General features: G+C 36.7%; 1 protein-coding gene across 3 annotated transcripts; it reads right to left on the reverse strand.

Annotated features, from left to right (window-relative positions):
- Positions 1-12,167: 12,167 nt before the first annotated feature.
- Positions 12,168-15,487, reverse strand: LOC145136698 (ethylene-responsive transcription factor RAP2-7-like). Of its 3 annotated transcripts, none has more exons than XM_079070802.1 (10): positions 14,532-15,487; positions 14,406-14,431; positions 14,245-14,275; positions 14,060-14,147; positions 13,833-13,978; positions 13,572-13,616; positions 13,329-13,435; positions 13,111-13,235; positions 12,918-13,034; positions 12,168-12,580 (listed from the first exon to the last, which is right to left on the reverse strand). In XM_079070802.1, exons 1-10 carry the CDS (start codon positions 15,065-15,067, stop codon positions 12,323-12,325), a joined length of 1,479 nt encoding a protein of 492 aa, XP_078926928.1. In that variant the 5' UTR covers positions 15,068-15,487; the 3' UTR covers positions 12,168-12,322. The 3 variants fall into 3 exon arrangements, with proteins under 3 accessions (XP_078926928.1, XP_078926927.1, XP_078926929.1); XM_079070801.1 differs by having other exon boundaries at positions 12,918-13,037; XM_079070803.1 differs by lacking the exon at positions 13,572-13,616 and having other exon boundaries at positions 12,918-13,037.
- Positions 15,488-24,168: the final 8,681 nt, after the last annotated feature.

Genomic DNA, 24,168 nt, shown 5'->3' on the forward strand with positions numbered 1-24,168 from the left:
TTCATCTACACAAGAAGCTGCGACCACTAGACGAAGTTGGCACCGTTGTCAACACAGCCACCACTGTCAGAGAAGACATATATATATATATATATATATATATATATATATATATATAAACCTATCTAATCAGTGATAGGGCACTAGGGTTAGGGTTTTCCAAGTTCATGTTCGACTCAAACACATATCTGGAAACCTTAGATCAACTTCGTCGGAGAAAGAAATAGAGAGATGATTATAGCAACGCCCACTCCGATTTGAGAACCCTAACCCTTGAACTAGAAAACCCTAGCTAGCGTAGGTTCCGACGATGTTAGGGTTTAGTGGTGAAGGAAGCTTCGGTGAAGGTTGAGAAGAACAAATGGCATTAAGGTGGTGGTCTGGTGAAAGGGGCGACTGCGTACAACAGTGCGTGGAGATGGTGATGGTTTGACAGATAAGGGCGACTCATTGTCGGTGGCGTTCCGACGAGATTTTTTCGGGTGGCGGTGGTGCTCTAATAGGAAAGAGAAGAGAGAGAAGATAATGTTAGTTTATTAAAAGAGAATATGTGGGCGGGATAGGGTTTTTTTTTTTTTTTTTTAAATTATAAAATATTCAAGTAAATAATAAAATATGGAAATAAAATCAGCAATTAAAAATAGTATTTTTAAGTGTATTTAAATTTTTAAGGGATCAAATATGCATGATATTTTAAAACTGTACTTTTTGGAATACCACATGGACTAAATTTGCAATTTATTATGTAAGTTATTTGTTAAAATGAACAAATATTATTTATTTCATATTTCAATCTGTCTAACTGCCACTACCATAACCCGACTAAGCCGAACCATAATAGGATTGGCTTTAGGGTCAATTTTTTTTATAAGTAAAACCAGACTTATCCGAAACTCAATCGGTTGACCCTATTAAACGACCATAAAAATGAATGAATGTACATCGGATGGGATGGGTGTTTGTTGACATTTCTATTATATATATATATATATATATATATATATATATATATATATATATATATATATATATATATATATATATATATATATATATTCATTCCATAAGCATGTGTTGGCTGCATTGACAAACCTCTAGCTTTGCACCAAAAGTCTAAGGGTAAATGTTCAACCATTAACTTTTGAGAGCTTGTGGTTTTTAGATTTTAAGGAAAAACTCGAATTAAAGACAAAAAAAACTTTGTTTGAAAGTACAAACTATAAACTTTTATTTTGAACAAAAAACTATTTGAGCTTTTAGGAGCTTTCAACTTTTTTGTTTTATGTTGCTCTTGTGTCAAAGAACAAGGAAACCACCATTGAAGTACTTGATTTGATGAACGACGGTGAATCTAGGGTTGATGAAGAGTTTGATAAAATGAATTCACTGATATTACAACATAAGCTGCCTTGCTCGTCAAACAGTTCAATAAATTTTGTACTAAAGAAAACCTTACCTAGATCACATCAAACAAAGTTTGAAGCTGATTAGTCCTTCAAGAATGACAAACATGAATTTAAAGTTGCTTCCATTTCAAGTTTAAAGAAAGTGGTGACTTTGTTTGATCTAAACATACGATATAAACAATTACCATAAATAGAGGTGTAGGTGCACAAAACGGACCTTTATGTTGTGTTTGACGCGTCACAGCTAGCTGGTAAACTAATTTATTTTTCGAGCTTTTTTAAATTGTCATGTTTGTCAAGCCAAATAGTAGCTGATAAGCTAGCTTTTTAAAAAGCTAATTTGAGTAGCTTTTTAAAAATTTCTCAAATATACCCTTAATTAATTACAAAAAACGTATTATTCTAAATGTCCTTTTATGTCTATCCTTCAGCTAGCTTATCAGCTAGTTTTTACTAAACATTATTTTTTGTCAGCTAGCTTTTCAGTTATCATCTAGTTTTTCAGCTATCAATTAGTTTTTCAGCTAGTCTGCCAAACATAGCCTTAGAGTATACTTAGTCTTGGGCCTTTACTCAATGTACGATGACCGGTCCTTAGCCTTAACCGATTTTGGTCCCAAAAACCTGTATAATGGGGCCTCGTTAACTCCAAGGTTGGACATTTCCTTAACTGATTTTTATACTTAGAAAAAAACTAGTAAAAATAATTTTATAGATTTTTTACCCCATTTAAACAATAGTATATGTTTTATTTGATTATTAAGTACAAAAAATATATAAAAAATATTTGTAAAAACCTTAGGCTATTTTCATCATCTCCATCTTGAATGCTATTGGTTTTGTCTTCACTTTTATCTTAATCGGCATGGGCATTGATAAACCTTGTATGACTTCTTCTAGTATATCATTATCGACATTGTTAATCTCACATTCAAGTTGAAGAAATTCCCAAATGGGTGTTGTCTAGCCACTACATAGGTAGTTTGAGGACACACAAACTTCATCTTTGAACTTACGAAATATAAAAGTCAGGAACAAGAAATTTGCCGAAAAAATTAGAAAACTTTTTCAAGTTGTATTGAAACCAACTCAACCAAATGTGCACATACTAGAGGGGAAAATTATAAAAAACGTGCCAAATATAGCCTCAAACAGTCATATAGTCGTTAAGATAAAAAATTAAAAGTAACAAAAAAAAAAAAAAAAAAAAAAAAACGCTACAAACCAAACCAAGCCTTAACTGGGAATTTTAATTTAAACGGTCCTTGCGTTAACTGGGCCAAATCTAAGCCCATTTCGGTTCAATGAGCCCAATGTGCGCCTAAGCAAAAGAATTTGATTACATTTGTGGTGGCTGTTCATTGCAACTTTTGACCATCAATTTGTTCCACCAACTAATTTCATGGATCTTATATCCATAATATATTAAAAACCAAATAGATATAAAGATGTCGACTTTTATATTTTTGTAGTTGTATATTTAAACACATATAGATTATCAATTATATTTTTATAACCGATTTAATATATTAGTTTTATTTAACTTTATAGACTACTCGGCATAAACATAAGTCATTATTAACAACTATCAAAATATTTAAATCTTTAGCAAACTTTGATTATAAATCCATGATTGGTCTTATGGCTTGGTACGAACGTTCTTGCTACGTGCAAGAGCTAATATGAGTGATCACAATTTTTTGGAAAATAGGCAACTCTTGCATGTCTTGTTTGAAAAGTGTTTACATTTATTGTAACAAATTTATGAAATGCATATTTAATGTTTTGGAGAATAAACAATTCTTTCATGTCATTAAACGAAAGCTTACACGTGTGTGGTGTTTCTATGACGATTTTTTTGGGATTTGGTAACATTCAACTAAATTGGATTTCTTGTAACTTGTAACAGTCTAGTTTAAGGTTTTAATTGTTACACATTGATTCCACTTATGTTAAGTTAAGATTGGGTTGTTAGAGTAAGGCTAAAATCAAAATTATATATATTTTTCTCAATTCTTTCTAGATTTGATTAATTTCCTCTCCTTTAGACTCCATATTGTTGTGAGTAATGACAAGGGTAAACAAGACATCTCACAAAAGTGAAAGGTTAGAAAAGCATTAGGGGTGAAATGTGGTCTTTTTGTTAGTTATGGGAGCTATGTGAAATTTGGAGAAAAATCAAGTTGAAGGATAAATAAAGTCATAAAACATTAATTAGGATGTGGGCAATGTTCATTAAAGACAAGGGACCCTTACCCTTTGGCGTGGCAAAACCCTCTCCAAGGAAGTATCAACTTGACCATAATTGCATTAAACACCTTTTTTTACAAATGTGCATTGGCCAATAAGATACCACCAATTGGGTCAAAAGAAGCATATTACTTGTCTTCTTGTTCTTACCCACTTTACCATAGACAATACACCCATATTCTCCACCGATGTTATGAGAATACTTCCTATAAGGGCATTATATTTTATGTTGTTTTTAATCAAAATAAGGAAATATATTGAAGTTAAAATTAACTAAAAAGAGAAACAAAATGCATAGAATGTACCCACACCTACACCTCTATCGTGGTGATGATAAAGTAGGAAAATAATGCATCATTTTGGTTCACTTTTTTATAAATAATTTATGTGTCGATTATTTTGTCATGTTTTTAGTCTCTGAAATAGATGTCGTTAGTGAATGACGGAGGTAAGTGGGTCCCACTCCTCGTAGCGATAGCGATTTCTTAGAATTGTAAGTACATATCTTGAACTTGAAGGAGGACTATATATGCATACATTGGGAATTTCTTTTGCAAGTTGCTATTGAAACTTTGGTATTTGGTACTAAAGTTTGCTAGAATCCTTGGTACTTAAATGCCCAGGTCCTGAAAGCAACTACTCAATATTGTTGTCATCCGATGTATAAATGTCATTTGTGATGTATATCAATTAATATTAAATTGTTGGTATATAGAGATAAATATCTCAGTAATTTGTACGCTTAATACAAATTATTAACCAAAGGTTGTTTGGGTACAACTTTGTAATTGCCGTGGCTTAGTTTTATGTAGTAGTTGATAGTTATCTTTTATTATTATTAATTACATGTTATTTATTATTATTAATTAGTTTCATAAGTTTATAAGGGGTGGTCATCAAGCTATTGAATTATGGTTGATTTTGGAAACCTAAATATATGTATAGATCATTAGGGTTAAACATTATTGTAGGTAGAGGGAGGGGGTGTTATTAAAGTCTTGTGACTTTGGGAGAGCGTACATATTGAATTGTAGGAATTTTGTTTGACTGTCTTCTTAGTTTTCATGAGCAATAAAAGAACTTTCTATTTGATTTATTTGGTTCGAACATAACCGATTACAAATCGATGGCATTAAAGATACTCATCTTCGAAGGCAAAGTTTTTTTTTTTTTTTTTTTTTTGGAACCGGCAAATAAATATCATAAATAGAAACCCACCAAAGTCTAACAAGTAGCTAGACAGGGGAACAAAATAAGAAAGTTTACAAACATGAAAACAGACAATGACACCATTCAGCCCAGACGTATGAGAGCTTATCTTTTCTATACTTCAACCAAGTGAATACAACATATTTTATACTATCTACCACCATTGCAGCTGAAGTCCTAGATCCCTTAAATATTCTGTCGCACCTGGATTTCCAAATCCACCGGAGGGACTTATCGTGTTGAACGGTTCTTTAAAATACAATGGGTGGTGGTGGGTGAATAATTGAGGGTTATAATTTTGTGTATGGAGCAAAGTGTCTCAGTGATTTTAAGGGTTGCGAAAAATAAAAATGGACCCTTAAATATAACCGGTTATATATAAGCAAATTTTGTTAAAACATCGACAACTCTATAAATGTTATAAAAACAATCAAAACAAAAACATAATAATATGATATTCAATCTTAAATATTTATATGAATCGCGAGACTCTCCTATTATTTTTAGAAGTAGAGTTGGTCACCAACTTTTCATAATCAATATTCTCAAATATATCGTTCTTAATAGCTATCATTATCAACCCATTAAATATTTTTTGTAACATTGTGGATCATAATAGGACTTTAACAACTTCCGTTTTGATCTCCACCGCACTCCGTATTATTAACAATAATATCACCACTGTTTTGATTATAAGAAGAAACTTGAGGTTTTTTTAGATAAACCTATCAAGAACCCCACTTTAAAACTTTTAAAATTTTCCTTCTCTTTTTTAATTTTTGTACATTTTCACTAACTAGGGATGAGCAAAGGAACTGACCCGGCCCGAACCGGACCAGAAACCAAAGTTGGCCGAAATTAAGAACCGAACCAGACCGCCGGTTCTACCGGTTCTTGCCGTGTTTTCAATGTTGGAACCGGTCATCGAGAAATAACAACATCCGGTTCCGGTTTTTGCCGGTTCTACCGGGTCCGGTTCCGGTTCCAAAAATCCACAAAAATATCGTCCCGGTCCTGGCCCGACCGGTTCCATCGGGCTCCGGTTCCGGTATCGGTTCCAGCCGGTTCCCCGATCCAAATGCTCATCCCTACCACTAATTAACTATAGATGCTTAGGGCCTCTCCAACCCACCCCAAACTCTATTTTTCCTCCATTCTCCTCCAACCCTACCCCATTTCCATCTCTATTTTTGGAGATATAAATAGTATTCCCACATATTTGGAGGAATACTATTCATATCTCCAAAAATGGAGTTGAAGTTTCCGTTGCAAATTTTAGTCTCTCTCATTTTTATTTTATACATTTATAGTTTATTTTTATCTACTAATTATAATTTTAATACAATATTTAATATTTGTAATATCATGTTATATACTAATTTATATTAAGTAATCATAAATATAGATTTTAATATTTATTTATTGAATTCATATAAAAAGATTTAAATATATACTAAAGACTTGAAACACGGTAATATAATTTATAAAATATAGTAATCAAATATGATCGTGATCTTGATATATTTGTTATAAATATAATCTTATTTATTTAATAATTATTTATAATAAAGTAATAATGAATTTAAATTTATTACATATAAACATTTTATTTATGATAATATAATTTGTAATATTTTTGTAATGAAACAATATAATATATATTTGTTAAAATCTAATTAGTAGAAGGATGTATTTGACAATATATATAAGTTATAAAAATGAAATATTCTAGGAATATACTTTTTGGGGTAAAAATATGGTAGAAAATGGAGTAGGATTGGAGATGAGACACTATTTATCCCATTTTTTACTCCATTTATGACGGGAAAAATGAAGATGGGTTGGAGATGGTCTTAGGATGCATAATTTCTGAAAATTATATATGATATAACATCAACAACAATGTGAAAGTTGTAAACAATTTTTAATTTTAAGCCTAATTTTTTAAAATGTGAGTGGTTGCAAATTTTAAAGTGTGATCTCTTGGAAATAGAACAAAACATGGGCTTTTTCCTTTCGAATTACCAGATTACAGATTACAGATTGTTGGACACTAGACACTAGAATGAATCATACATAAAATGGGACCCCCTCTACGACATGGGTCATGTGCGGTCGCCCACCCCGCACACCCTGAAAGACACCCATGGTATAGAGGAATCAACATTGTTATGATATCGCTGAAGTGGGGTCAGCCACCATTTTGGTCTTAGGAATGGTTGAAGAGACGTTTGTTGGATCAATTTTGGTCAACAAATGAAAACGTTTATGCAACATCCTGTTTTCGAGTCTAGAAGTTTTTGGATTTTGATAAAAAAGATTAAAATTTTCTAATTTTCTAATTAAATAATTTAATAAATTCTAAAATGATAAAAAAATATTTTGAAAGGAAAATATCAAACAAAATGACTCATATGTTTATTTTTGGATTTAAATGACTAAAAGTGAAAGAAATAGTTAGAAAATTTGACCATCGTAGTCAGGTTATGGGGACTTAAATAAAATAAATTTTAGTTTTTAAGAGTTTGATGGAATTAAATTGAAGATAAGAGATAAATTTGGTGAATATTCATGGCCTTTTTGCTAAAAGCATGTAAGGAGCGACCATAGTTGCCAATTATCCAAAGATAAGAACATTAAAGCCTTTCCCTCTTCTTTCCCGAACGTGTTTATCCTATTCTCCCCTTTCCATGACAATTTTGACTCCTGAAAACCCTAGATGTTGAAGTTTGATATAATCCCTATACACATGCTTTAATAACTTGTACTTTAACTTCTAGATGCATGCATGGATTCAAATCCATGAACTCTTAGTTGATTTAATAATGTATATGTGGATCCTAGTTATGTTTCTATTATTCAATTGGAATAATGATTAGAATTGGTGATTCCAATGGTGAATCACCATTGAAATGTAATAAACATGATTTTAAAGCAAGTTTAAACTCAAATAAGGATTTGGTTTGATAAATGAATCATATAAGGTTAATCTAAAATGTTATGAGAGCTAGGACAAGGATCGAAGTGTTCAAAAGTGGTAAAGGTAGGTGGCTATTTGCACCTGATCTAGGAAGGATAACTAAGCATTTCTTATAAGGAGCGTGGATACCTTTCCTGTCACATCACGTTTTAAAGACACGAGGGAAACATATCCCATAAGAACTCTACTGATCTATAGCTGATAAGGGACAACCAGGTAGGATTATATCGAAGGTAGAGTCTGTTTGGTATACAGATTACACTATTTGAAATCTCACTTTAAACACCTCACTAAATCCAGCTTAGACATCATCCCCGTAAGTAGATCAATCAGTAATATGACTTTGGATTTAATCACAAATTTTATTTATAAATTCAAAACAACAACTATGAATTTAAATATAAATTACACTAAGATAAGATAGAGTATACTTTAACTTACATAGATTTCGTAGACAAAAGTCCAGAAATTGCACTTACAGAGCTTCTACTCGAAGGCTACTACTTTTCGGGCACTCAGGGGTCCCAGGGCTTCGCCAGAATACTAAGAACTAAGATAAAATGGCTATAAGTAGAAGAATATCGAGAGAGAAAGCTTGTAGGGGTGAGATATGAGAGGCTTATACAGATGCGAGTATTTATAGCCGAAAAACGGTATGCGTGCGGCGCACTTTGTCGGGGGGGGGGGGGGGGGGGGCGTCGCGCAAATGGTCGGGGTGTTGAAGTGCCGTTATATGAGTGGTTCCACGTGTCAAGCATCTGGTGGAGTGACAGTGCGCACCGTGCATCTTGTATGTGCACACGACTAAGCTTAGATTTTTCTGTTTTCTTAAATACTTCATAACTTATTCATACGAGCTCCATTTTCGACGAATTTTATATCATCGCGTAGCTATCAACAAGATTTATAACTTTCATTTAGACTCCGTCGGCTAATTTTGATTTATTTTTCAAGTTATATTTTTAACAGACTTAGACTGTTAAAGTCCGTTAAAAATTCATAACTCTTTCGTCCGACGTCTGTTTTTTACTGTCTTTATATTCTTGGGTTCTATTAACGAGATCTTCGATTATCGTTTAGATTGCTTTGGCTAACAATAAACCGATCTAGAAATCACTTTATGTGCTAACACAGTTACGCTGAAATATTACAAAAGTCATAATTTCCTTATATGAAGTCAAATTCCGACGTTCTTTATATGCACGCTCCTGGTTTTACAATCACTGCAAATTTTGTTTAGATTACTTAGGTTAGTAAGTGACCTATCTTTGATTTACTATTTATGACATGTGATGTTGTATCGGGTTGAACGTGAAACTTCAAAGAAGCATAACTTCTTCATACGAAGTCGGATTTCAAAGTTCTTTATATGCACAAAATCCATGTCATATATACTATAACTTTGCTTAAGATTATTTATCCTAAATAATCTTCTATCAAAGAACGTTTTTGTCGTTTATTATATTTTAATCGACTAGCCCGAAGTTGCATGCGTTACAAGATAAAAGATACTTATAATGCTTAGAATTGTTATTTTGCATATTTATAGAACTGCTTGACAAAAAGGAAGCAAAATTGGGTCTGGAAGCTGTTGTTGGAAGAAAAGAAGCAAAACGTGCATTAACATGCAACATGCGACATACGACTCGTAGTTTAGAATTACATGCCTCATACTTTTGAATTACGCGCCTTGTATGCTGGAAGAATTCACATACAATGTTGGCACTTGCGATTACACGCCTCGTAATTATGATATACACGTCTAGTAGTCTATCGGCAGAAGAAGCATAAATTAGGTATTTTCTTTGAACTAATCATACCATACACCGGAAATACACACCTGAAGAGCCGTTTTGAGAGTCTAGAAGGCGATTTAAAGTTTGGAAGGTTGACTAGGAACAAGAATCTGAAGGACCTGACGCAAAATCAATGGGGATATCATTTAGTTTGCTTTACTATCTATATTTAGCATTCTATCGTGATTTCCTTCTATTTTTTATTTCAGATTTTGGGCTAAATGCCATTTTGCTTTTGATTAGATGTAGATGAACCCTAAAGATTTGGTTTAATTTCTATTCGGATGTTTTTAGTTATTTAATTTATCTTGTTTGTTTGATCAAAGTTCCATATGTGTTAAAGTTTGTATCTTTATTGTAGATTGTTGAGTAAATATAGTCTAAATGACCAAACTGACTGTGTTTGCTTGAATCATAGTTGATTATGACCATCGGCAATTATGACTAGTGATGAACCAAATCCTAAGGTTAGATTAAAGAAGTGATTAACTTTAATGTGTGTGACTTGCATTATATGCATTAATTGATTTTCATGACTAACGACATCAATAAAGATCAAGTCATGCATGATACGAAATAAAAATGATAATAGGGATTAATTAATATCAAGAACATCGAGTTAACGCCCTTAGAATCATAAGGGTTGGAATCAAACCAAAATGCTTAACCACATTAGGAATCGGTGAATAACAACTATTATCCATTTTCCTTTATAGAGATCAACCATAACTGAAGAGGTAATCAAGTCTAAGTAAAGGTCCCTTTATTTATCTGTTTCTGAATAAGTTTTCTCGACTTTTATTTGCTTTTGTCCGCTTTTGTTCTTAGTTAATTAAAATACCCTTTATTTCTTTAGTGTAACTAATAATCAGATTTTGTAAACTAAATCATACCCGTTACCCTAGATTTCGACAACCCGGCCTTACCAAAGCTATATTATCATATAATTGGGTACTTTTGTCTAGTTGTGTAATAGTCCTTAATAGTGGTGAAATCAACTTATAAAGTTAAAACTAGATTTTACACATCATATGGATTCTGAAGTTGAGTTAGCAATAACTAGTGCATTACCTCTGGTGTATTTTTCATTTAGTGTTCACGATATGTTCTTTTAGTTAAAGAAAGATCTTCAACCAAACTCGACTACAAAGACCTTGATTGTAACATCCCAAAAATTATGAGGTAGCAAATTTCATTTTTAATTCAACCAAAACATTAATTATCTTTAAGTCAAACATTCATTCTCCTTTTTCTAAATATTCAGAAGTACTTTATAAGAAAGCAGTTATCATAGTACAATCCCAAAATATCATAATGTGGAACATGGGTGGATGCGTTGCGATCAAGCCGAGCCCTTCCCTTTCGAACCGGAAGTACCTGAACCATAACCATAAAAACCGTAAGCACAAAGCTTAGAGAGTTACCCAAAATACCACATACCATACATAATAATCACATACTGGGCCCCCGCCCTACATCGGACCTCGCCCGGCTTCGGGTCCCAACCGGCATCGGGCCCTACCTGGCATCGAGCCCCGCTCAGTATACAGATCTGTCAGTCACCAGGCCCCGCCCGGTACACATATAATCGTATAAACATATAATCATACCAACACATGCGATAATCACAAAGATAATAACATAAAATATAGTCATCAGGCCTCACCCGACATCGAGCCCCGCTCGGTGTACATACAAATGCATATACATGCAAGAGTCACGCAGACATATAGCATCCTAACATAATAAACCATGGGCCGGCATTGGTGGCTTCGACCCGCTAAACACAGTGATGAAACTCACATCTGAGTCTGAACAATAGCTGATGAGGTCCCGACTCTGAATCTTAACTCTAACCGACGCCTAACCATCAAAAATACCAATTCTCAAACATAATCCAGAATACCCAAAATACCCCTCCCCCCTTGGGTCAAACGGTCAAAAATTCAAAAAGAGCCAACTCAACTAACCATCACACTGTGGTAGCCCTTTACCACGTCGTCGTGTCGAAAACGACAAAATAGTCGCGACTAGCCCCGCCACCACGTCGTGGTGGCCTTGCCACGTCGTGGTAACAGGGTCTTCAGCAGCTTAACACATTCAACCATTTTCTTCGATTCTAAAAGGTCTCCAATTGGTCCATAATAGGGTCTAGATGGATAAAGTTTCCAACTTTATCCAATAGAACCCTCCAAAATGTATAGATCTCAACTTTAAGATCCAAAAACACTACATAGCTTAAGCAATAATCACTTAATAGGGTCTAGTGGTTATGATTGACAAAAACCGGATCAATGGCGGTGTTTTACAATCGAGAGAGGGGCTAACAAACATTGGGAGAACCTACGTCTCAAATCATAGAAATTTTGTTTGATTATGTTTTAGTTTTTACGAGCAACAAAAGAATTTTCTATTTGATTCATACCAACGATCTATCGCTTACAATCTTAAAAACGACAAACTTAGAGAATGGACTTCCATGTTTTTCCTAAACTTAAAGTAAATTTGGTGATACCCAACACAATATAATTGAAGTAGTCATTGATTCAATATCTCATACACACAAAAACACATATATCATGGCCCGAAGGGGTGTGCACCTACCAAACGCAGCCACGGTTCACTAGCCATATATTTGGCCACATGTAGCAAGTCAACTAATTGGTCAAATATAAACAAAGTTAAGGCGGCGGTGGTGGTGGCGGTGGTTGTGGCCTTATCTGGTAATAGCATTGGGAAGAGGTTGTCGCCGGAAAACAATGGTTGTTGAAAGCAGCCGCCGCCATTGAGTGATGATGGCCGCCAGAAGTGGCTGAGAATCCTGATGATGCTGCTGCTGCTGTTGCGATCGGGATGTGATTGTGACCCTGCACTTGCCACCCCCAGTTTGGTGGTCCTTGTGAACACCCTCCTCTCGTCCTGCTATTTGTCCCACTTCCCTAAAAAACAATATTACTGTCAGAATATGACATGACGACAGAACAGGACAATCTTATACCGTATTTGTCAGTTTGGACTGATGTCAATAACACAAAATTTGTAATTTTTTGTCCCATTCAAAAAAGATGACTATGTTTTTTTATGCTAAAATAACGAAAAAGTCATTCTTATCCATTAAAAGTAACCCTAAGTGTAGCCTAGGTCAAAAACACACCTTTTAAATGATCTATGACATGAAAACTGGACGTGATATGGTCTTTAGATGCCAAAAGCATGTTGTATATTAAATGATTAAAGTAAAATTATATAAACTTTTTTTTTTATTAAATTTTTTACCTCGTAATTGGGAACGAAAGTAGGGTATACACCGTTCCAAGATGGAGAGTGTCCAGAAGTTAAGGGCAATCCTTTAAGAGCTGGCATCCCTACTGCTGTTGAAACAGGGTTCTCCATCTGCTTTAACATTATAACATAAGTGGGTGAAATTTACCAAAAAAAAAAAAAAAAAATTCATTAAAATTGTTGTTACCTGTAATCTTCGAGTGTCATGGGGGTAATTCAAATGGGGTTGTTCTGAATTTTCATTTCTACTTGAACCTTCACCAACAGAAGTGGTTGAAATTCCCAAGCTTAAATTCAGATCATGATCACTTCCTGTATTACAAATTACAAAAACTTTATCAAATTTACAAGAAAGATTTTGATTGTGATTGTGGTTGATGAAAGTTGTATTAGAGTATTAATTACCATGATGAGTTGAAGGAAGAGTGTTGTTGTTTCCTTGGTAAGTACTGGCTTCAAAGTTGGTGACTGCTTCTCTTCCATTACACTCGATTGCTGCCTTGTCATAAGCCCTAATTTCAACAAAAGGGAGAGAATGTTGGATGATGGATTGAGGTTGAAAGATTGAGAAATTTGGGTAAATAAAAAATAAAAAAAATGAAAAGTATGAAAGAGGGAATGAATGTGTAATTCATGATTCATTAGGACCTTGCAGCTTCTGCTTCATTGTCGAATAGCCCAAGATATATATACCTGCAATGGAAGCATTGTAATCTCCATGATGAAAATTAGGTCGTCTTTTTTTTTCTATTACTTGTTACCCAGACAACGAATCATATATCTCACACACTAATTTCATATCAAGTGTAAACCTGATTCTTCAAGGTAAATCCACCATATGAATCTCACACAATGCATGATGATCTAAAAAACTTAATTTGGAAGATTTGTAAATTAGTAGATCCTCACTTTTTGCCTAGAAATTGTCCCATTCGAGCTTCCCATCTGCCACATTTGTGTAATGTTACGCCTCTGTACTTTGAGCTTCCCCTTGAAAAACCAGTGCTCTGTCGTCTTAGTATGTGAACAAATTCTTCTTTTGAGAAGTTCTTCATCTGCTTCAATCGAAACAAAAACACAGTGAATACAAAGAGATTCATCAAATTCAAATCAGCGAATCAAGATGTATTTCAAACCTGATTCATATCATCCTCATAATCACTGAGACTAAAATTGATGTCGGCATCAACACCTCGAAATTTTATGGCAGCTCGATCATAGGCTCTGGTTATCACAATCAAACCAATACGACATGTTTAGACGCCATTCGCGAAGCTCTGATAAACGAAAAGAAGAAGATAATATAAAGGAGACGGAATACCTTGCAGCGGCATGAGCAGTGTCAAATCCACCTGAATCAATGGCCGACACTATTGTTAGTCACAAATTACCAAAAATGGAAGACGAGATGAAATAATAATTTATGCCAAAAATGGAAACAGATGAAAAGATCTAGGAATTTGAATTTATATATAGACTTACCTAAATAAACTTGTTTTCCACAATCCCTGTGCATCAAAACACACAAAAGTACAGATATAAATTAAATAACAATAATGAAAGCGAAGTATAAGAAATCATCAATAAAATCAAATGAAATAAACTAACCAGATATGAGACTCCCATCTACCAGTTCGCCGGTAGAAGGTAACACCTCGGTACTGTGAGCTTCTTGACCTCGGTCCTCTCCTACTCTTCTTCCCTGCCTGATTCGGTTGTACAGTAGGCTTCTGTTGTTGTACTTGTACCAGTCTCATCTCTTGCAATTCATTAGTGTTAGGGCGCAACAGCAGTGAGTTAGACTGCTGTCCCGATTCCTCGCCTCCATGACCATGACTCATTGGAAACAGATGCCGAGTCACGAACTCGGACTGAGTCAAATTCTGGTTCCTCCTCCGATCCTCATCGTAGGTGTTGCCAGACTGAACACCAGCGTCTCCGACTTTCAAGATGTCAAAATTGAAGCAGGAGAAGCTCTCGCCGGCGCCGCCTGCGGAGCTTGAGTCGTCGTCTCCTTCTCCAGCATTACTCGAATTAACACCATCCGCATTCACCACCGATGAATTGGAGGTGCCTGATTCCTCCACGTCTCGAAACGTCGTTGTCTCGTCTTCGTTAACAAAGTTCAGATTAAGATCCAGCATCTCGTTAGCAATTATATATGAAACAAATCTGTATATATATCTACAATTTCAGCGATCGATCAGCTTAGCTGATTTTAAGTAATAAAAATATTTGCGTATAGAACTTCTGTTGAAATATGTGATGATTTGACAGTTTTCAACTACACATAGCACAGTCGTCGATACAGCTGCAGACGACGGCGATGGAGAGTCCCGGAAACCGATCGGACGGCAGGTTAACTGAGATAATAAAGAGAAAATATCAGAGAGCGAGAGAGAGAGAGAGAGAATCATGGGTAACAGCGTGATTCCATTGGAGAGAGAGAGGTACAAGGAGGGGAACATGTCAGGCCCATTTTAAGAGTGAACATTTGTTTTCTGAGATCTTGGTTACCGGAAAAGCAGGTTGCTTCTCCATAAAAATCTTTATACCTTCTTCATTAATACCTGTAACAATGTGTATAGGAAAATGATAAGGCTACAAATAGTTTTTTTTAAAGCAAATTACAAGAACGGTCCTTTTACTTTAAACAAGATTGCAAGTTTGGTCTAAGCATTTCTAAATTTGATTTTTGTTCCATTGTTCATATCCACGGTTAAATGATTTTTTTATCTTGTTTTTCTATTATTTATTTAATTTTTGTATCTTGTTTGCCATATCCACTTATTATTTTATTATTAAAGTATTAGAGGAATGTCGACGAACTGTGCAGTTGAAATATTTATAAATTTATATATTAAAAGTGTTATTAATTTTGAATAATAATTATTATAGTAAGTTGATATAACAATTAACTATTGAACTATATAATAAAGTAAACATCTATTAATATCATATACTCTTAATTGTTTGATTGACATTTACGATTATTCATCAATAAAATTAAATAATATATGATTTAATGTTATTTTAGTTAATAATGATGAATTTAATTTTTTAAAATTTATTTTCTTAACTAATTACATTCAATCGTTATGATTATTTAAAATATCAAATATTGTCTTTGTCAACGTAACAACATAAGTTTTAATATAATATTACATTTAACTATTATTATTATTATTATTATTATTAGTTGTATTTAAGCTACGTCTTTAGAAACACTTAATGATTATAGAAAAAGTTTTAGGACAAAAAAGTTTAGTTAATTTAGAATTCCAATTTAGATTGAATTTTAAAACTAGGATTTATTACTTTTAACTATTTTCAAAATAGTCTTTCAAGTTTTTTTTTCAAGTTTAATTGACATTTTGATTTAAATTAACCATCTAATATTATATTTAAATTAACAATTTGAGTATTTTATACGAATTATTCAAAAGTCATTACATTAAAATCACATTGGTTCACATAGAACAACACATCCAAACTACTAAGTTAATTTTAATATGTTAAAAATTCAATATATAATTTTATAAGTAGAAGTAAAAGATGTTATTTGAATTAATATTAAAGTTTAATGTCATATATATATATATATATATATATATATATATATATATATATATATATATATATATAGAGAGAGAGAGAGAGAGAGAGACACACACAACACCTCAAATTTCAAACCAAAATTTTTATTTTTAAATTATCCAAATATTGTTCATAAACCAAACTATCAGAAAATCACAAGTATCAAATACAAATCATTATCACAAATATCACGGTGTCACAAATGCCCAGTAACAAAATCTCCCAACGAGTGTGTATAATCAGACATTCGCTTTCCCGCGATCCTCAAAAGTACCTAAAACACATATAATCAACAACTGTAAGCACGAAGCTTAGTGAGTTCCCCAAGATATCTCATACAACACAACACATAAACAACTATGGGTTATCGACAACCCTGGAGACTACACGAAGTCTCAGTGGGCAAACAACACGTCCTGTAGCTTATCAGCAACCCTGGAGAGTACCCGAAGTCTCAGTCAGACGTAAACAACACAACATAATAATAACAGCTAGACCCAGCTGGTCATCACAGATACATCTATTCTACCACACAGGTAAGAATAAGTGAGGAGACTCACCTGATACTGATGACAGATAAATCTCAAACCCGAACTATCGGAACTAGACTCCACCTAATAACACAATAATAAACCCTAATTAATAATTTAGGTCTATAACCCAACTCACAAGTCCAAACCCCACAACTATGCTCTTTAAGGGTAAGAGACCATTTTGCCCCTTCCATGGTCCAAAACCCTAAATCTTTGACCAAAAGTCAAAGTCAAAAAAAGTCAACCGTCTAGCGCGTACGTTGGGCGTACGCTCCCTACGCGTCGCGTACTCGAAGAACAAGGTGAGTCGGGGTCAGGCCTGGCTACGCTGGGCGTAGCCAAACGTACGTTAGGCGTACACTGTCTGATCCTAAAAGTCACTCCACAACGTCTTAATCATTAAGACATGCAATCCAAACATAGATCTTACTTCCGTAAATGTCTTAATCCATATACCCCATAACTTTAAGCCTTTGCATGGCTGAAATAAGCTTAAACCTCAAAACCCTTACTTAAACCATACTCAAACCACCACACTCTTGCATGGAAAGAAAGGGACCTTCAAGTAGACATTTTTATGATTCTAGATGACCTAAAACACATGAAAAGACAACTAATATGCTCTATAGTGCACCATAATTGTAACACCCATAAAAATTCACAAGAAATTTAAACTTTTTAAAACCAACCCAAATTCATAAATTGTTTACAAACATAGTTTTCAAACATTTTCAAACATCGGAGTCTTCCAAAACCATAAGTCATAAACAAGAGGATGTGTATAGCCACGCCTTCGCCTTCCCACGGTCATCCGAAATACCTGAAACATAACCCAAAACTGTAAGCCAACGCTTAGTGAGATCCCCCAAAGTACCAACACATAAACATATAACATACACAATAACAACATGTCATGCTCAATCAACCATCGGGTTGGAATGCCAATATACTATGGGTCCAATCAACCATCGGGTTGGAATACCCCATGTCCATTCAACCATCAGGTTGGAATGCCAATCCACAACGGGTCCTGTCATCCTCGGGATGAAATACCCTCGGGCCCAATCAACCATCGGGTTGGTATGCCCATGGCCTGTTGGCTTACGCACAAAGCAGTAAAGCCTTAACCACCAACCAAATATGTGCACATATATATCAGATAATCATATAAACAGTCTACAGACAGTCAGGAAGATCCACAGATCACTAAGCATAGCATCATCCTATTTACTAGGATACCAATCTCACAGCTCACTACAACACGATAACATACTATCACATAACAGGATATCAAATCCATAGGGTCGGCCTTGGTGACTTCGACCCGCAAGTACAGTGAGGAAAACTCACCTCACAACTGGACAAAGTTGATGAGGTCTCGACTCCGAATCTCAGCTCTAACTGACACCAATTCCATCCAATAACCAATCTCAATCAAAGTCCTAAAATTTCCAAAATACCCTTTAGGTCAAACTTGGTCAAGGTCAAGGTCAAACTGGTCAAACCAACTAAGTCAGCCGATTCAACCCAACCGAGTCAACTCAACCAAATCGACTCAAAGTGAGTACGCGGGGCGTACTCCAAAGGTACGTTGGGTGTACACGCATTCTCGCATGTTGACCACCATCGGGGTGGTTGACCTCGTACGCAGGTCGTACTCCGAGTATGCGGGGCGTACTCCCAGAAGCCTCAAAACTCAATAAGTGCTTAATGGCTTAAGCACTCACGACAATTTTTCAGATCCATGGCTAAAATACTCTCAAAAGTCATAAAGTTTCCAACTTTATGACTTTGCATGTCCATTAAGAGCTTAACTCCACTTCTTAATCCATTAAGACCTTCTAAATGATGCATGGAGCAAAATAAGCCACTTGGAATCCATTTTTATGACTTAAAACCCTGCTAAGGGTCTTAAAGGACAGATCAATGAGTCAAGAACATGCTATGTACATGAATCATAATTTTGGGACCAAAAAGTGACTTAAGAGAGCCAAAAACCTAGATCTACAAGATGGAGTGGGAAAGATGCAAGCTTTATACCTTCAAGATGATGCAAACCAAGTATAAATCCCATATCCAAAGTGCTCTCCACCCCAAGATCTTCTCACCACCTTTTTCTCTCTTCAAAACCCCTCCAAAAACTCACTTTAAGGATTCACTTGCTCTAGGGTTGCTTGAAGGTAGAAAACACAGAAGGAGGCTGGGTAAGAAGAGGGTTTATGTCCATAAAGTTGCTTAAATAAGAGCCAAAGCCCTCAAATTAGGGTTTGCATGCCACCCACGTACGCCCAGCGTACTAAGGCACGCCTTAGTATGCTTATCATACATACACGTACCCATGGCGTACCCAAGACTCCCAATTTTATCAAATTGCCACTATGGGCCCTTTTCACACTTTCTTACACTTAGGGACCAAAATGCAATATAATTCATTTATATAACCAAATTTAAAAGTACCTCATCATCGGGATGTTACAATACTCACAAAGATCCAAGCTTGGGACAAAAAGGTTCATAGTAACCCATTGGAGAGATCTAAAAAGACACACACCAAGGTATAAACTTTATACCTCTAAAAGATGCACAGGGTGAGCTAGATTCTAGATCCACTAGTTTGCAAGCAACACCAACTTCTTCAATAGCCTTCTTCTTCAACAAGAGAGCACCAAAAACTCAAAAAACTTCAAAATCTTCACACACAAGGATGAGACTCGAGATTAGGGTTTGGAAGGAGTGGAGGTTGTCTCTAGAAGGTACAAGGGAGGTATAATGCTGATTAAATAGGGAGCAAACCCCTAAATTTAGGGTTTAGGTTCTGAGCTAGTGAAACATCCCTGACTACACGGTCCAAAATTTCGTTTTAAATCATTAATAAAACCATAATTATCTTTCAACATATAAAATCATAAATCGTATATCTCAAGAACATAATAACATCTATCAAATATATAAGAGTATAAACAACCCAGGCTGAACAAATGGTGTGTGCACTGCAATCTTCCCGAGCTCCTCTTTTGAAAACTTAAGCACCTGAAACCAAAACTGAAAACCGTAAGCACGAAGCTTAGTGAGCTCCCCCAAACTACCACATACCATACACATAACATATAACAATCACATAACTCTGGGACTACTCCCAACTGCATCAGGACGAATCCCGACATCAGATTACCCGGCATCGGGCTCACCCCGGCATCCGACCGCATCGGGCATCGGGCTCACCCCGACATCGGGCTTACCGCGGCACATACACAACATAACATATATCATAAACACATAAGATAATCACATGATCTGCATCGGGCTTGCCCCGACATCGGACCGAAGCCCGGAACATATAATCATAACATATAAACTAGCATACATCGGGCTTGCCCCGGCACCGGGCTTACCCCGGAACACTTAACACATAACATATAACATAATCGCATATACTGCATCGGGCTTGCCCGACATCGGACCGAAACCCGGAACACATATCACATAACACATATACATGCATGAATCACAAAGACATCAAGCATACTTAACTACTTCTCGGGACCGCCCCGGCATCGGACCGAAGTCCGGAAACATATAAACTGCATCGGGCTAACCCTGGCATCAGGCTCACCCCGACATACTCTACTACTTAAACGGGCCGGCATTGTGGCCGTAGACCCGTTACTACTAGAAGGATACTCACCTCACACTGCTGAAGTCCCGCTGATAAAACCCTAGCTGCTGGATGACAGATTCCCGAATCTGTCAACATCAAAATAACACCCAATTAATAATTGGGTTCTAACACATAACCGTAAGTCCATGCTTGGGGTAAAAGACTGCTTTACCCTAATCTTAGCTTGATCTAATCCCAAAGCCCAATCCAAAGGCCCAACAGTCAACTATGAGTCAAAGCCCAACATATGGCCCAATTTTCCAAATTGGGCCCAAACCTTTACATGGTTATAATTAAAGGCCCAACTACTTAGTCCAGTCCAAACATTTGGCATTTCTAATGGCCCAATATCATATAACCATTAAGGCCCAAACTATGACCCATCTATGGCCCAATTTTTTAAAATCGGGCCCAACCCTCACATATGGGCCTTACCCTAAAGCCCATCTAAACGTTCTAGTCCATTTGCTTGCTCTTGAATGGTCCATTATTATCTCAATCACCAAGGCCCAATAGGAAGGCTCAACTCAAAGTCCAAGTGAAATTAGGGTTTCACATAGAATGACAATTAGCGTTAAGTGTTTCTCACTTAACCCATTAAGGAATTAATCCATCAAGTCCTTTACTAGATAAATGATATGGTGAAATTGGGCTTAATACACAATCCAATCTCAATCGCCCAAAAGTGGGTCCAAAGTCCAAGGCCCAAATACTCATAATTAGGGTTTTTTAAACCCTAATTAGGGTTTCCACCCAACCATGGCCCAAAATTAATCTTTAAGCCCATTAGGGTTTTGTTAGGTCCTTTAGGGTTTTGCTTGTGGGGCACCACCAACTACCACCTCGGGTAGTGGTGGTCAAAGGCGGCGGCCACCACCTTACGGTGGTGGTTATTATTATTTTTTCATTAATCAATGCTAATTACAATTACAAAGCTTTAATCCAAAATAATACACACTCTCACTAACACACACACACGCACGCACACAACCACCCTAGTGGTGGCCGGCGGTGGCACGTGGTGGCGGTGATCACCAAACGACCCTAGCCACCCACCTGGTGGCGCACGACGGCGACAGGGGCGGTACTGACGGTGGCAGCCACCATGGCAGGCCGCCATGGTGGTTCTTCACAACCCTAGCTCGACAGAATACTCATACAACACATCCACATCGCAAAATACCAGCCCTAAAACTCGCCATCATTCTCCGGTGATAACAGAACCACCACGAACTCATCCATCCACAAGGCGGAAGGTGGCAGATGTCGGTTGTTTGCTGCGAAGAAGAAACCAGAGGATGAGAAACGATTATTTAAGCAGTAACAACGATCATGGCGTCGGCCTCGACCATCGCCGTCGAACGGAAAACAACGACAGTTACGCCATCGGCCAAGGATGGCGACGACGGCAAGATGGGAAAGAACGAAGGCGGAGGAGGTTGGCGACCCAAATAGCGAACAGCAGCAGCACAGTCCTTGATCTCCCGACCAACCCGCACTCAGCTCGTGGCTCCTCGTCTTCAGCGGCAGCGTGGTGACCGACCTCGACCTTACAGCGGCGGCCGGAGGTTGAGGGTGAAGAGGGGTGGCGGCTGCTTCTTTTTCTTAGAGTTAGGGTTTCCCGGTGGGAGGTTAAGGGTTATATACCCGAACCCTAATCCTTTTTCCCATAATGACACATTTACCCCCTAGTTCTGCTTTTCCTTCAATTTAAATCCTTAATTTACCAAATTAAACCCCCGCTCCCATAATTCTTTTCATAATGAGTCCGTTAGTTACCAAACAGCCCCTTAACTCCCAAAATCTCTTCAAATTAAGCCCCAATAATTACCATTTAGTCCCTGCCTTCCATAATACTTACAAATTAAATCCGGATTTTACACTTTTAACCCCCGACTTCTAAAATTGTGACAATTAGCTCTCCGAGACCAACCTTTGATGTATAATTATTTATTTTAGGGCCACTATTCGCTCATAAATTTTATCTATTTAATTATTTAATAAACGGGGTGTTACAACTCTCCCCCACTTAAATTAGATTTCGTTCTCGAAATCATTTCTTACCATTCCTTACACGCCCAACCACTCTAGTAACATGGTCACTATCCTGGGCACACCCTAGCCTTCCCAAGGTGGCCGTGATCAATCTTCGTAAAGCCCTAAAATCTGCAGGCGAACTAATTCCTCGCAACAAGATCATACCTACTTCATCTGAATTCTGACGTCTCGAGATGGTCTGAATCCCTGACAGACTACTCTTACTGGATCATTATTTCTGAATCCAGTCCACTTGTCTCTCAGCTGCCTACTCATCTCCTGATAACTCAAGCCCCCCACTAGAAAAACAGGATCGCAAATCCACTTATCCCTGTGATTCACTTATACTTGGCCAACACTCAGATAATCCCGATGTAAGTGACTTAGCATATCCCAAGCTATCTGTGACTCTAACCATACATGGAATCCCAATTACCATTACTGCTTGAGACATTGAACTGTCCGAAGCATTGAAATTCTGAAACACTAAATTGTCTGAAGCAGTATGCTGCGCCCTGGCTGCCTTCCAAAAATCTATCAAGACCTCCCCGGTCTCAAATTGTTCATCAGTCATCTGAAATACCGGGTTCCAGCCCGGCTGTGGAGCCAAAGGACTCCCTACTTAGTTGCCTCACACGACTTCTGAACGAAATCCTTCTCTGGAACTAGCTGCTACTAGTTATTTTGCCACTGTGGCCCTAGTGGCCTTCTGATCTAACTGATTGATTCCATACGTCGGATCCCGACATTACCAATCCCGGGCTAAAAGTGATTGCTACACGACCAATGGTAGCCTTATATCACAATGACCTTAAATGGTCCATTGCTTCCTTGATCCCATGGCTGCAGTGACGTTCCGACAGTCTTATCACTGGTTCAACCAGATCTAATCCATCTGGGTAATTCTGATATCCAACTTATGGATCTCCATATCCTCACTGCTACACCCGAACTGGTGGGTATTACTGTTCCTTCCGCGTCCAATCAACGCGATCATGCTATCAACCAACCAAGTGAATGCTACAGCTACACCACAGTCTCACAACACTCTAGTACTATCTGACTGCTAGTGAATGCTACGGCTACACCCGCAGACTTACAACACTCTAACACTATCTGGCTGCTAGTGAATGCTACGGCTACACCCGCAGACTTACAACACTCTGACACTATCTGACTGCTAGTGAATGCTACGGCTACACCTGCAGACTTACAACACTCTCTCACACTATCTCATTCGCTGATTACTAGTCCGAACACATCCGACGTTGAGCATACAGGCGACCTAACATCCAAAACTGAACCCATGTCCTGACTGGAATAGCCAAACTGATTCCCTAAGGCTTGCTAGAAAACATTCCGAGAACGTGATCTCATCATTAGTAAGTCTTTCCGAACTTCCATCTCACACTATCCTCAA

This window comes from Lactuca virosa, chromosome 9 (genome assembly GCF_052849685.1).
Source record: "Lactuca virosa cultivar CGN04683 chromosome 9, Lactuca_virosa_CGN04683_v6, whole genome shotgun sequence".
NCBI lineage: Eukaryota > Viridiplantae > Streptophyta > Magnoliopsida > Asterales > Asteraceae > Lactuca > Lactuca virosa.